Source organism: Enhydra lutris, unplaced genomic scaffold (assembly GCF_002288905.1).
Source record: "Enhydra lutris kenyoni isolate GAN:26980312 unplaced genomic scaffold, ASM228890v2 scaffoldscaffold43, whole genome shotgun sequence".
In the NCBI taxonomy this organism is placed as follows: Eukaryota; Metazoa; Chordata; class Mammalia; order Carnivora; family Mustelidae; genus Enhydra; species Enhydra lutris.
Genome location: NW_019154127.1, coordinates 8,060,696 through 8,074,964, shown reverse-complemented (window position 1 = coordinate 8,074,964; position 14,269 = coordinate 8,060,696). Strand labels below are relative to the sequence as shown.

General features: G+C 37.5%; 1 protein-coding gene across 2 annotated transcripts in view; it reads right to left on the bottom strand.

Annotated features, from left to right (window-relative positions):
* The window catches only part of LOC111155683 (dual specificity tyrosine phosphorylation regulated kinase 1A), a 146,408-nt gene that overhangs the window by 89,213 nt on the left and 42,926 nt on the right, over positions 1-14,269 (bottom strand). For both annotated transcript variants that reach the window (XM_022515976.1, XM_022515977.1), the window contains exon 2: positions 4,183-4,268. In XM_022515976.1, the coding sequence (XP_022371684.1) occupies positions 4,183-4,192 (10 nt within the window). In that variant the 5' untranslated portion in view covers positions 4,193-4,268. The remainder of the gene's footprint in view (positions 1-4,182; positions 4,269-14,269) is intronic.

The following is a 14,269-nucleotide window of genomic DNA, read 5'->3' as shown; positions in this document are numbered from 1 at the left end:
CACCAAAAACAATAAATCTGCTGAATTATTAGAATGGAATCTGATAGCCCTGGGTTCAGAAATGAGTGGAAAACACATAAAGACCAGATGCACAGGCCCGTGTGAAGAACAATTCCAAAAGGAGTCAATCGGCAAGATGTGCCAAATATTTAAAGGTACACACCCAACACACCCTGCATCTGAGTGAGATCTGAACGTTCTTTTCTGAAATTTACAGATCTGGCTTCTAACTGTTCTGTAGTGATATACTATACTTCTCTGACAGCTCAACTATGCAAACCTTGCCCTATAAAACTCACATTTTAAAAATAAATTAGAGAATCTAAAATTTTAAATTCTGCCGTATTAATTTTAAGCACTTAAATTCATACATTTAAGAAATACGGGGGCGCCTGGGTGGTTCAGTGGGTTAAAGCCTCTGCCTTCAGTTCAGGTCGTGATCCCAGAGTCCTGGGATCGAGCCCCGCATCAGGCTCTCTGCTTGGCGGGGAGCCTGCTTCCCTCTCTCTCTCTGCCTGCTTGTGATCTCTGTCAGTCAAATAAATAAATAAATAAATCTTTTTAAAAAAAGAAATACAATAAGAACTCTATGAACGAATCGGCACAATTTAAAATAAATTTCCGGGGCGCCTGGGTGGCTCAGTGGGTTAAGCCGCTGCCTTCGGCTCAGGTCATGATCTCAGGGTCCTGGGATCAAGCCCCACATCGGGCTCTCTGCTCAGCAAGGAGCCTGCTTCCTCCTCTCTCTCTGCCTGCCTCTCTGCCTGCTTGTGATCTCTGTCTGTCAAATAAATAAATAAAATCTTTAAAAAAAATAAAAAAATAAAAAAAAAATAAATTTCCAATGCATTCCTCCTAAAAAAGTGGTATTTCTTTATGTTCTAGAACTATTTCAAGTTTTAAAGTGACTAGCTTATCATTGATGTTCAAAGACAATTTTATTTGTTAAAGAAGCCCATGTCAACAAAATAAAGAATGGCATCAACTGCTATATCCCACAGCTTTTCAGAAAGTACATTCCATTGGATGCTAATGAGCACAAATAACAAATAAAAGGGTGGGGAGTTCCTTTTATCAAGTAAACTGAAAAAAATACAAGAGATTTTATGTTAATATACACAGTAATCTCTGAGGCAGTGCATCTTACAAATGCAATCTCAGAAATAAGTCATTCTACATCCTTTAAACAAATGAAATCTGGTTACCTCTTAGTTCAAAAGTGTAAAAAATGCTACTAGGTTCCCAGGATAATGGTATGCTTAGGTAGAATGTCACTCATCTCTAACAGGAATGAACGGGAGTGAAAGGGTGTGTGCAGAAGAGACATCCAGGAGGCAGCCAGAATCTGGAGCTCAGGAGAAAGGAGTGGGACACAAATGTAGATTCTGATAACAAGGGCATGCGGATGTCAGGTGAGGCCAGTATTGTGAATGCTATTAACCAAAGAGTATTTTCTGTTTTTGCTCTAGGTGCCTTAAATTCAATACATAAGTCTTAAAAACTTATCATAAATATCCACTAAATCATTTCTTATGTATCTGCCCCCTCCTCCAAATAAACTGTGCTCCTAGATTCCTAAGCAGGAGGACCCTTGTGAACAGAACACACATATCATGTATTATATATATATTACATACATATACATACATTATAGTACCTGGTACAAATTAACCAAATAAATGTTTGGTCACAAATAATTTTTCATCCAAAAATTTAAAAATAATCCAATTTAACTTTATTTATATTCTTATTTTTAAATATGCAAAAACCACCACAAATTAAACAAGTACAAGAATACCTATATACACAAGTATTAGAGATGCATCAAAGTTGGACTGTGGCTTGGTGTTCAGTAAAAATCTTATTATTAAAGCTTTTGCTTTTGAAAGACCAATCATTAGTCAATACCTACTTCAACATGCTCTCTGGCACCTCTGTACCTGCACTTAATCGAAGAAATGATATGAGAGAGGAGGGTATCATCACGTCTAACCAACATAAAGTCAGTACCACAAAAGCCCAGGGAAAACAGAATATTATTCACTTTCAAGTATGCATAAGCATTCTAGAAATAACTCTCACTGAAAAACTCCTTATGAGCGTTTATGTGTTAAAGTTCTATCAGCTGAAGTATAATAAAATGTGTGCACAGTAGTACAAGAGCAAACTGCTGCATTAATTAATGATGATTAGGACAGCTGCTAATTTTATGTTCAAAAACAATTATTAATTTGCAAACTGTTAAAAGGGAAATACACCAAGAGCTAATACATATATTAGAGAAAGCTAGATATTCCTTCTTGAGTTTTTTTTCCTTTATAAGCCAATAAATGTTGACAGTTTTTAAAGAATACAAGGCCAAATTAGAGAGACTGGGTTATATCATAAATCCAATCTTTGTAGAATTTTTTTTTTGGTCTCCTGGAACTCATAAAATTAACTAGGTAACCTTTATAAATGGTATTCACTCTTTAGATATTTCATTTCATCCATAAGCCTTTCCTGAAAAAGAGCTATTTAGGAATGCTTCATATCATTAAAAATTAAAGTAGAAATAAAACAGCAACTGTGCCACCTCCAAATTTCACTAGAGAAAATCTCCAAGATCATTAATATCCATGGATCAATCTATGAGATAACCCCAAAAACACTTTGTTCCTCTACTGACCTCAGCTGAAAGTGAGCATCTACTTGGTATAGCCAATGTGCAGTATAGTGCCCAACGAGCAATCCGGGAGCTGACAGTGCTGAGATATTGTTCCTGCACCAAAAGGTCAAACTTAAAAATCTGACAACAAAATTTTCATAAAATTCTAAAATATTTCTCTGTAAATATTCCTATTTATTTCACTACGATGGTGCGATTCAGCCTCAGCATCGTGTTCACTTTCTCAGCTACTCGGCCAGAATGCATACCTGGCACAGCTCTAGTTTGCGCAGGCAGACACACATGTGCCCATTTGAGAGACAGAGCACAGAGGATGACTCAATCACCTTTTACTTAAAAAAGAAATTACCATCAAATTCTTTGAAACCCTCATGGATGTAAAATATTATTTGATCTATAATTTAACTTAAAAATATACTCAAACATATACCTTCATTCAAAATAGTAGAGAATGTTTTTAATTCCCACTCTTAAGTCAAAAAGGTAAATTTTTCCTTTAGAAAACAAAGCACCAAAAAGAAAAACTAGTCACAAAAACTTTAACAGCTACACCAATAATATAATTAAATATCTATATGAGGTTTATGTAGTTACTTCTTTTCCAGTTAAAGACCACATTTTCGAACAGTTTATAAATATAATCCAATTAAGACTATCCTGACAAAGTCTGCAGATATAAACTATTTAGTTAAACAAAACACCTCACAATCAGCCTGATTTAAGGAACATACAAGTTTGAAAGTTAACACATTATCCATTAGCTACCCTGTATTTTCAAGAGTCCGAACATAGTCACAGATGAGCTAGCTTCCAATTTCCCATTTTCCATCACTAAGATCACCTCAACTAAAAATAAAGCAATCCCAAAACTTCTTTCCAAAATGCCTTTATAATGCTTCTCCTGCATAAATACAAATAACAAAAAGATGAAAGGAAAGGAGAAAGGGAAGAAAGAAAAGAGAGAGGGATGGAGGAAAGGATGAAGGAGGGAACAAGGGAAGAAAAAACAAAATCCCAGGCCATATTATTCCAAGGAATCATACACATGGGTGTAATACCCTTAATGTAATTGTCAGTCTTATATTAGATACACTACTAACACCTACTCCACATGCCTTTAAAAGATTTGCTCTATTTTAATGGGGATCTGAAGGACACACACATTCAACCATAAAGGTGAATATTAGTGAATTTTTATTTTTTATTTTAAACAGAAACGCTTCAATTCTCACAAAAGTATTAGCCAACCAACCACTTTCAAAAAGGTCAAGACCCGCAATCCTAACAATCACTGTGCTGTACTTGTATTAATACCACACTGTAAGTCACTAATTATCAAACGGATTCCCAAAGTCATTTATTAAATATCCCAACTAACTTTGTATATATTGATCTAAATAGAATTCCCCCCACTAATGCTGTTTACCAGAAAGCTCCCGCATTCAAAATATAGCACCAGTTCCCACATTCGCTCAGATAGCCACAGCTTTACTGTATTTCAAAACTTGAGTCACCTGTATGCATCGTCTTCTTTCAAGTCTCATATCATCCTGATGGGGTGGGGGGAGGGAGGGAAGAGTCCAGCAGCAAAACTATAACACTGTGTGAAGAAAAACAGATTATGATAAGAGATAAGGATGCAAGACAATTACCCCTATTGAGGAACATCTAATGCAACTACAATCCCCAAAACAGAGATAAAATTATCTGCAAATTTGTTTACTAACATTTATTTATGCTTACTTGAAAATAATTTCCATTAATGACAATCAATTATATATATAAAATGTAAAGTATTCAACTGTCAGGAAGAAAAGGTTTCAAAAACTGCCTACTACCAACAAAACTACAGGCATTTCTAGGTAAGAACTAAGGGGTCAATATTCCACTATTCTATATAAGTATCTGGGAAAAATTTACATTTTCTAATATCCACCAATTCACAAATCAGTATGAATATGAAGTCACTTTTCATCATGGCTTACTATCAGGTAAGCAGAGGCAATGCAAGCTGCTTTACAAGAAGGATAACATATCAATCTGCCAAATGTTATTTGTAAATTAAGTTCTGAGACACTGCTCGTAACTGCTCCCCCAAGCCCACAAGCCCTCTTTTGCTCTGCCAAGTGGCTTCTACTTTACTGTAAGCCTTTCACTGTACTTCCTACTTACTGCTTCCACTGGTATTTCACAAATGACCAGCAAAATTTATAATGACTGATGGGAAAACAAAAACAACCTGAATGTTGTTATCAACTGAGAGTAAGTGATAAGAGACTAGGACAAGCACAGGCTACAACCCAACTTATTTATATTCAGCCTAAAAATGTACTTTTTATATTGATACTATGGGATTCAATAAATATTATTAATGAAACAATGTTGCTTATGTTGGTCAAGTTCCCAAGCCAGCCAAAAGAAACTTACTGATACCAAAAGACATTACTGATCATGGGCACTGGGGACCACTGAAAATACAGAAAGTAACCAATTCTAGATCCTCTCTCTCTGAACAAAGTCTAAAATAGGTTGTTTTCCTTTGTTAGTACTCAACTCCTGATGTCTCTAATTCCCTAAATTTTACCTTAGGGAATCCCAATCATCCAGCTTTGTAATCCTTTCTCCTAAGTAGACCTGTATTCCTAAATTACCATAAAAAACTCTTATTACCTCACTTCAGGTATGTGATAGAAAGAAATCAAGTGGACTGAAATAATTTACTTTCATGTCTACAATTCTCAATAAGGATGCTACTAGTTAGTCCAAATGAACTCCTAACTGGTAGAATTCTAATCACATTGTAAAGTTTACAATGACCAAGGTAGCTTGAAGAAAAACATTTTTAGGAAATGGTCATAATACAGATTCAAATGTGTATTTATTGCCCCAAAATATTTCTGCTCTTCATTCATTTCTCCATTTGTGCACTCCCAGCTTCTTTAAAAGCTGGACGTTTGTACTCCAAAGAGCAGTAACTGGAAGTGCAGCTCAGGGACAAGGATGTAAATGTATGAATTATCTGTAACTTAGGAACTGCCTGTGTCTAAAATCATTACCTATATTCCAGATCCCATTCCTAAAGAAGCATGTTTCCAGTTTAGATGCTATGGTAAAACCTTAGACGTGGGACCAACTGATACCCATTCTGGGGGTTGTGTGGACAGATGGGTGGATGAATGAACACTAAAGTACTACATCAAAACAGTTTTATTCCAAAGAGTAACAGTATTTGAACTCTCGGGAGTAATGATTTTTACTTCAAAGACACAGTTTTCTATCCATTTTTCTCCCATAAATCATCTTTACCATTCTAGCATGGACCATGGGGACAGAAAATGTGAATTAAATCTCTAGCTATGAATTATATATTATCAAATCTTTTAGGTTCTCAACATCCCATTCTTCACCTATAAAATGTTACTTACAATGCTATCTATCTACACTTTGCCAACTTGAATGGTTTCAACAGCATAGATACTGCTGATACCAAAGGACTTCATAAGAAAAAAGCAGAATCAGATAAACCATTAGATTTTTTATCCTATTAAAAGCAGTTAGAAATTAGCAGATTATCCTTACTGTACAAAATATCTAAAGGTAAGAATATAAGTGGGCCGGTGGCACAAAGGAGAGTACATGTGACTGAGGGTCAGAAGAAGCATGCATCAAGACTGTCTGAACCTAAAAAGGACATCTTTTAGAAAAGTCATCCATTCCTCACTACTCATCTGAAAAGTAGCCTTTAGCAAAGGGTAAAGCAAAGCTACAAGTTACAAAACTTGCTGTTGACATATGCAGCAACTAAACCATCATCTACTGAGCAACGCTAAAACTCCTTAAGTCTTGACCTTGGGCTGCTTTAAATTAAGATTCTAGTGATAATTCCATATATCCTTTAGGCTGCTCACTTTTCAAAAAAAAAAAAATGTTTATATCAGGTCAGTGTTTTATGACAATAAGCAGGTAACAGCAAACACCAAATGTACTTTGCAAACTATAAATACAATTTTCTAAAGAAGACTAAAAATCCATCATATTCTAAATTTTTCTGAGAAAAATCTACAGTGAATTTTTAACCTTTCCCCCCACAAATGGAGTCATTCACAATTACAGAGCTAAATTAGATGCTAATGAAAAGCATCTACTATCCTTACCACAGGAACCTCCTATAATCCTCTAAATCATTTGCTGTATGCTTCAGCTCACATTTTGCCAAAGGCAATATAACAGTCTACAAACAATCTAGAAACTGAGCTTAACTGGTTTTTAAAGCTAAACCTACAAAGCATTTTTTAGTTGTCTGAAAATTAGTGCATAACAGTAGTAACAACCTATAGCAGCAGGGAGAAAATTTCAACAGGCTGAGTTTAAACGCCTGGAATTCCCCCATAGGTATCAGATTCAGTCTCCTGGCACCTGTCTCTACAGTTGGGCGGGGTGGGGCGGGGGGTGAAGGAGAGAGGGGGAGAACATGGAGACAACTAATTAAAAGCAGTGATGGACCGAGATTTATATAATTAATGCTAATCCTCAAAGATGAAGATTGGCAAAACAGTGATAGAAATGAATGCATTAGCATGATATGGCAAATCCAGATTAACTCAGGAGTTAATGAACTAAATGGTAGCTGTGACGTTTTCTCTCATGTCACAATGTTTTATAATGACATAAAACTAGAAATTATATGGAGCTTCAAAATAACTAAATTAGTAGGTAAGTATGACAAGCAGCAGGTAAAAATAATCAGTATGATACAGGCTTCAGTAATACTTATAGGTACTGTTCTATTTCTTAAACTGGCGAAGCACACAGCTGTTTTTTACTCTTTTAATTTTACAGGTTTTGTATAGTCTTGCATGTATATTTCAAGATTTAAAAATTTAATCCACATTAAAAAAAATTTAACGCACAATAGTATTTAAAGGGACAATCAGATAGTTTAGAAGATGCCAATTTAAGAATAAGCTACCCACTCCCAAAAAAGAACAAGCTACAAAAATGAAATCAGGGAAAACTAAACTGATAGATCTACAACTTGATTCCATGCATTAAAATTACAACATGATTATCTACAAATTATACTGTGACTGGCTTTCCTTATAAACTTTTATTCATTTACACTAACATTAAGGAAGCAACAGAAGTGTCCTCTTTTTCCACAGAACAATTTTAGAAACAGAGTTTCTATAATTACAACAGCCAAAGAAGTCAAAGCAAAAAAGAAAGAGAAAAAAACTATGGTTTTATACCTAACAAGAAAAAAAAACCTCTATTAACGCTAATTCCCACTAAGATGATCAAATGGCATACAGAGAAAAGGCATTTTCACTAACTAGAGATTTCAAGTGAAATTCTTAAAACCAAGATGATTTAGGACTCCTCCAAAACCCCTAGAAATAGTCCTAGCTGTAAAAAAAAATTAAAAAGGAAAAAAAAATTTAAAAAGCACAAGACTTCAGAATGGGATATGAAAGGAAATTCTGAGTAAAACTGCAGGGAAAAGAACATTTGCTGAACACTTACTATGCACCAACTACTCTACTGAGATACTTGAGAGAAGCCGACACATTTACTCTCCTAACATCCCTGTAAGCAGGCAGTGTGATTTCCATTTCATCGCTGGGGAGAGCAAATTCAGAGAGATGAACCCGCCTGGACTAAGGTCACAGCTTGTGAACTCTGGTCCCACACCAAAGCTCGTATTTTCTACCACACCAAAATGCCTCTTATTAATAAGCGCTGAAACAGTCATGGGAAAATTTCAAAGATCTAAGAATCTACATGTATCTAGGTCTGATTTTAAGACCCCATACTCAATCTTTCACCTCAACCATCCTAAACAAAAAAGAAGGTTCCTAAGCAGTAAATTAATTTGTAAAAAGCACTTCAGTTTAGGAGAATGGTAAAGAAACTCTCAAGTCAGTCTAGCAGAGAAAATTGGATCACAGCAAAACAGACTGATACATATATTCCCTCTACCATAAAAATTAAAGGAGACAAACTAAAAAGAGGGTAGACACCAAAAGCAGGTAAGTCATTACTGCACCAAAGCCTTGGAGAAAATTTAAAAAAAAAAAAAGGATTACAATTATATGACTCCAATGGCATGTTGGAAGTGGAAACAGCTGATATGAGTGTTAAAGAAAATAGAAAGATGTGATTTCTCATGAAATTATGTGGGGGAAAAAAAAAAAACTAACAACCCTGAGTAAGCAGTAAAGAGAAGCTTCAAGAACTAAGAGCTGAGTGGATTAAATAAATGTTGCCCCAAATTTTTGCTCCTTCAAGGACCAAGTTACTTGACCTCTCTGGGACTGCATCTGGGCTCAAATAGGCCCTAAGTATTTGTATACAACAATAAATACAGGAAAACAGGACAGAAATGCCCTCTATGCGTATTACGTGTAACATAAGGCATTGCCAAATATCCTTTTTAAAACTAGAGGGGAGAGACTATAAAGTTAGGGGTAAGCTATGATCAGTAAATGTAAATTACTGTTACCCCGTCACTAATTCAAAATATGTCAACTACCAACATATTTATATGTATTCTTTTGTATTCTGAGCTCCTCGAACATAAATTCTCAGACTACAGAACATTTTAGGAACCTAGCTCCCACTGTTAAGAGTGACTACTACATAAAATAGATACTAAGAAACACCTCATAAGTGAACCTAGGTTCCAGAAGGCTCATTTCTAAAACAGCTGGATGAAACTCAACATTAATCACTATTTTAGTTAAATGTGCAACTAAACGGACTTTTAAAAGCTGGCTTGGCCCACCTCTGTCTGTAGAGTTCCAGGCCCACACTTCCAAGGGCCCAGCGAACCGAGCTTGAATGTCCCAGATATTGTTGTTTCCCAGTTATTACCGAAGAGATGTCTTATCTTTAACGGATACATATTTACTTTCATTCACTTAATCCCCATAAATAGTTATATAAGGTAAGTAATACTATTATCCCCATTTTACAGGTGAGGAAACTAAAGCCCAGAGAAGTGAAGTTGCTCCAAGTCACACATGACTACTGGTGAAGAGAAAAATTTCAAATCCAACCAAAATGACTCCAAAACCAATGCTTTCAGGCACATGTTAAATTGAATTTACTATCTCCTCACCCTTCTCTCCTGCCCCCCCAAAAGGGGAGGAAAGACCAGGCAGGACAAGGGAAAAAATAAAAAAATCTGTTTCTCCTTCCTGTATTCCCAGTCTTGGGTGACAGGTGTCAACATGACCCCCATCTCCCAAGGAGAGCCCTAATCACCCAGAACCTCTTTCCTAGTGCTTACACCACATCGATTTGGCAAATTCTTGTGCTGGATTCACCTCAGAAAGGTCTTCCCAGCTGGCCTTGTGCTCCATACTGTGCCTGCCTCAATCAATGCCCCTCCTGTCCTGTCAGCACTCCTTCCTCAAATGCACCAATACAACCCACTCTCACTCAAACTGCAGGCCTCAAAGCACAGGCTGGCACCGTTCCAGCCCAATCGTGTGCCATCAGGCTGTTCTGAAGCTGGAACTCGACGATGGTCTTCATCTCCATTTAAAATTAAAAACCTATGGGGCGCCTGGGTGGCTCAGTGGGTTAAAGCCTCTGTCTTCGGCTCAGGTCATGATCTCAGTATCCTGGGATCGAGTCCCACATCGGGCTCTCAGCTCAGCAGGGAGCCTGCTTCCCCCCTCTCTCTGCCTGCCTCTCTGCCTAATTGTGATCTCTGTCAAATAAATAAATAAAATCTTTATTTACCTCAAGTATTTCTCCCATCACTTCTCTGAAATAAACACACTCCATTCTGACTGTAACACATTACAAGTTCCTTATTGTTAAAAAAGGGAGTAAAGAAGAAACTGAATAGGAATAAAGAGCCAAAGGTCACGCAAACTTCCAATACCCTAAGGAGCATCTGCTCCTATTGTTTATTTCACATCTTCCCATCAACACTCTGCACCTGCAGCTCCTTTCATGGTTGTACAATACCCCGCTACACACAGACCCAAGTTTACCTGAAGCAAATACCTACTGGGGGATATTTGGGTTGTTTCCAATTTTTCACTACCATAAATTCTGAAGCTTGGAGCCTGCTTTTACCCATCTGCTAATAGGAATTAAAAGCAAAGTAATAGGAACACCAAGACTTTTTGAATCTCTGTTGTGTTTGCTTAGATACATTTTACATCACCTACACATAAGGTACTCAAAATTCCTATTATTCAACCAATCCTACCTTCTAAAAGGAATTAAATGACTTCAAGGACTCTGAGATTCACATCAGAACAAGAGCTACTGTGGAGTGTTATCCCTAGTTACATTTCCCTACCCAACCTCAACATCTGGGTTGATCTCATTCATTTATATGTTCCTATCAGACAGAGGACACTTAAAGAAGAATATGTTCAGTCGACAGCCTGCAAGCCCTTCTAGTTTTTAAGGAATGCACCACTGGAGGGGCACCTGCGTGGCTCAGTCGGTGAAGCGTCTGCTGTCAGCGAAGCGTCTGCCGTCAGCTCGGGTCATGATCCCAGAGTCCTGGGATCAAGCCTTGCATTGGGTTCCCTGCTCAGTGGAGAGCCTGCTTCTCCCTCTCCCTCTGCCCACCCCGTGCTCTCTCTCTTGCTCTCGCTCAACCGCTCACTCTCACTCCATCTCAAATAATTTTTTTTTAAGATTTTATTATTTATCTGACAGACAGAGATCACAGGTAGGCAGAGAGGCAGGCAGAAAGAGAGGGGGAAGCAGGCTCCCTGTCGAGCAGAGTCCCATTCGGGGCTCGATCCCAGGACCCTGAGATTGTGACCTGAGCCAAAGGCAGAGGCCTAACCCACTTGAGCCACCCAGGCGCTCCTCAAATAAATAAAATCTTTTAAAAAAAGAAAGAAAGAAAGAAAGAAGAAGAAAAACAATGGAAAACCACTCTGCTCCATCCTTTCTGATAGCACTAACTTTTCTAGAGTGGTCATATATATTTATATGCACAGACACATATAATTTTACTTATAAAAGATACATTATGTATAATTAATTTACCTAAGTGCATGCACACATATACTTAGTCGGTTGTATGTACTTTTATACATATATAATTATATGTAATTTTAGAAACCACTGCTTTTAATTATCCTTGCATTTCAAAAATACAGAAAAATAACCAGGCCAGAAATAATCAAAAACACACACTGCTATTAGCAGCTTACATCTTCCTCCAACAAGCCTATTACTAAGAGTAGTAAATGAGTTTAGTTTTACTTATTTTTCCCAACTACACTTTTGAAAAACTCAAAAATTCTTAAAATGTGTGTGGCCTTGTATCTCAGAGTATCAGTTATCCTCCAAGTATCCCATGTCTCTCACTTGTAGCCCCAGCCTCAGGGGCTACCTCCAGTTCCATCCCTTAGCCCCTCCACTCGTTTCTCTATCCATCTTGCCCTCCAAAAGAAGTATTTCTAAGTTTTACTCTGAACTAACAATGCTGAACTACTCTTTCCTCTACACTAATCTCTAACTCAGTATCTAGTCCAACTGCTGCTACATGTCACCTACAGCACCATGACTACCTCAACTTCCCATGGCTCAGAAACATCCTCCCCTCCTTCCTCACGTAACTCCCCCCTCCCATCTTTATCCCCAGTTGCCACCGGTCTTCCAGCGACTTCATGAGAAACTGCTGGCTTCTTCCTTTACTCAACATGGTCTCACTAAATCCTGTCCATTTTCAAAATGCCTACCTTAATTATTCTCCAGGCCCACTGTAATCACCTTGGTCTAGGTCCTTATTTCATACTTGATATTACAGATGTCCCTAGAACTAAGCATGTCCTGGGCCAGGTGGTGTGTCAGAAACACTATGGGAGGTTCTCAAAACCGGACTGCAGACTCCACACCCAAAGATACTGATTTAGGAAGCATGTGGAAGAACCCAAGAAGTCCCTCTTCCCCCCAGTGACTTTAGAGCACTGCCCGGAGTGGAAGCTACCAAACTTAAAGGCAGCTTATCCCTTGTCTTAATTCATCTGGCATACAGCTGCCACATGTATCTTCCTGAAGCACGTGACTTTCCACCTGGATTTAACTTACCCTCTATAACTTAAGAATATTTGATCAAATTTTAATGCCCTGACAGATAGTTTAGGACGGTATTCTATAAAATGCCATTTAACCCCATTCTGCACCAATGCTCAAATGATTTTCCCTACCTAGTTTGCCTCTTCTTTACCTGTTTCCGTAAATCCTATCCATCCTTCAAGATCACCAACCATAACTCCCCCTCATCCAGCTTTACGTCACTCCAGCCTCTCTGAATTTGTATTCAATGATCCACCACTGCATTTTTTAATTATTTGTTGTACTGTTACTCTGTGACATTATCTCCTGCTTGATGAGCTTCCCATTTCTATTTCATCAAGAGTAGACGTGTGGGGTGCCTGGGTGGCTCAGTGGGTTAAAGCCTCTGCCTTCCGCTCAGGTCATGGTCTCAGGGTCCTGGGATCGAGCCCCGCGTCGGGCTCTCTGCTCAGCCGGGAGCCTGCTTCCCTCTCCCTCTCTGCCTGCCTCTCTGCCTACTTGTGATCTCTGTCTGTCAAATGGATGAATAAAATCTTTAAAAAAAAAAAAAAAAGAGTAGACGTGCAATGAACGCATTGGTAAAGTTGAGTAACAACATGGAAAATACTGTTCTATGTAGAAAAAGTAAGTTATAAAACACTATGCAAAATCCTGTTAACCACCCCCCACCTGCCTCTCTACTCGTGATGTCAAATTCCTGTAAAAAACAAACAAACAAACAAAAAGTATGCAGACACCATGTGATAACATTTGTTTTTTTTTTAAAGTAGAGAAATAGTTGTGTACATTAAAAAAAAAAAAAAAAAAAAAACTGACCGGTTATCCACAAGACGTAAATAGTAGTTCTCTCAGGAGAGAGGAACTGAGGGAAATTGTTATTCTTATCTTTTGTATTTTCTAAATTTCCTAAAAGGAACATGCATTCTGTAATGAAACCAAATCCTCCTAGAATCTTAAACGTTAAAATCTTAACCTAGAGTTTCTGTGACCAACGGAAATCCTGTAACAATGACTGGCATGGCTGTCAGCGGCCGTACTGTCACAATCTTAACACTTAGGACTTATTTGTTAATGTTTACATTTCCCAACCTCTACTTCAAATTCCACTGGCCTCACGAGGTGGATGTTCAACTTCTAGGACCCTGTTCAGGGCTTTGCAAATCAATTTTATACACGAGCATACTACTTCTCTAGCTGTACAGAAGCAGAGTTATACTTACTCTCTTGGTTTGTCCTTTCAATCAAAACTACAAATCTTAACATAGTATTATTGCTCTTATTTCCACATAAGACCAGGAGACATAGAACAGGTGAGAAAACTGTAATTAATATTAAAATAAATCTTAGGAATGAAGCTCTGGAAAAACCTTTAACATACTATCTAAAGCACCATTTCCTTCTTAAGCAGAAAAAAGTCCTAAATACAGTGAAACCTACCCATTTCAAAGATTAATTCTCATGATAAACTACAAGAAAATGTTCAATCCTTAGTTACAAATTCTAAGCTAAATTCCTCAATCCCAACTTAAGTTCATGATG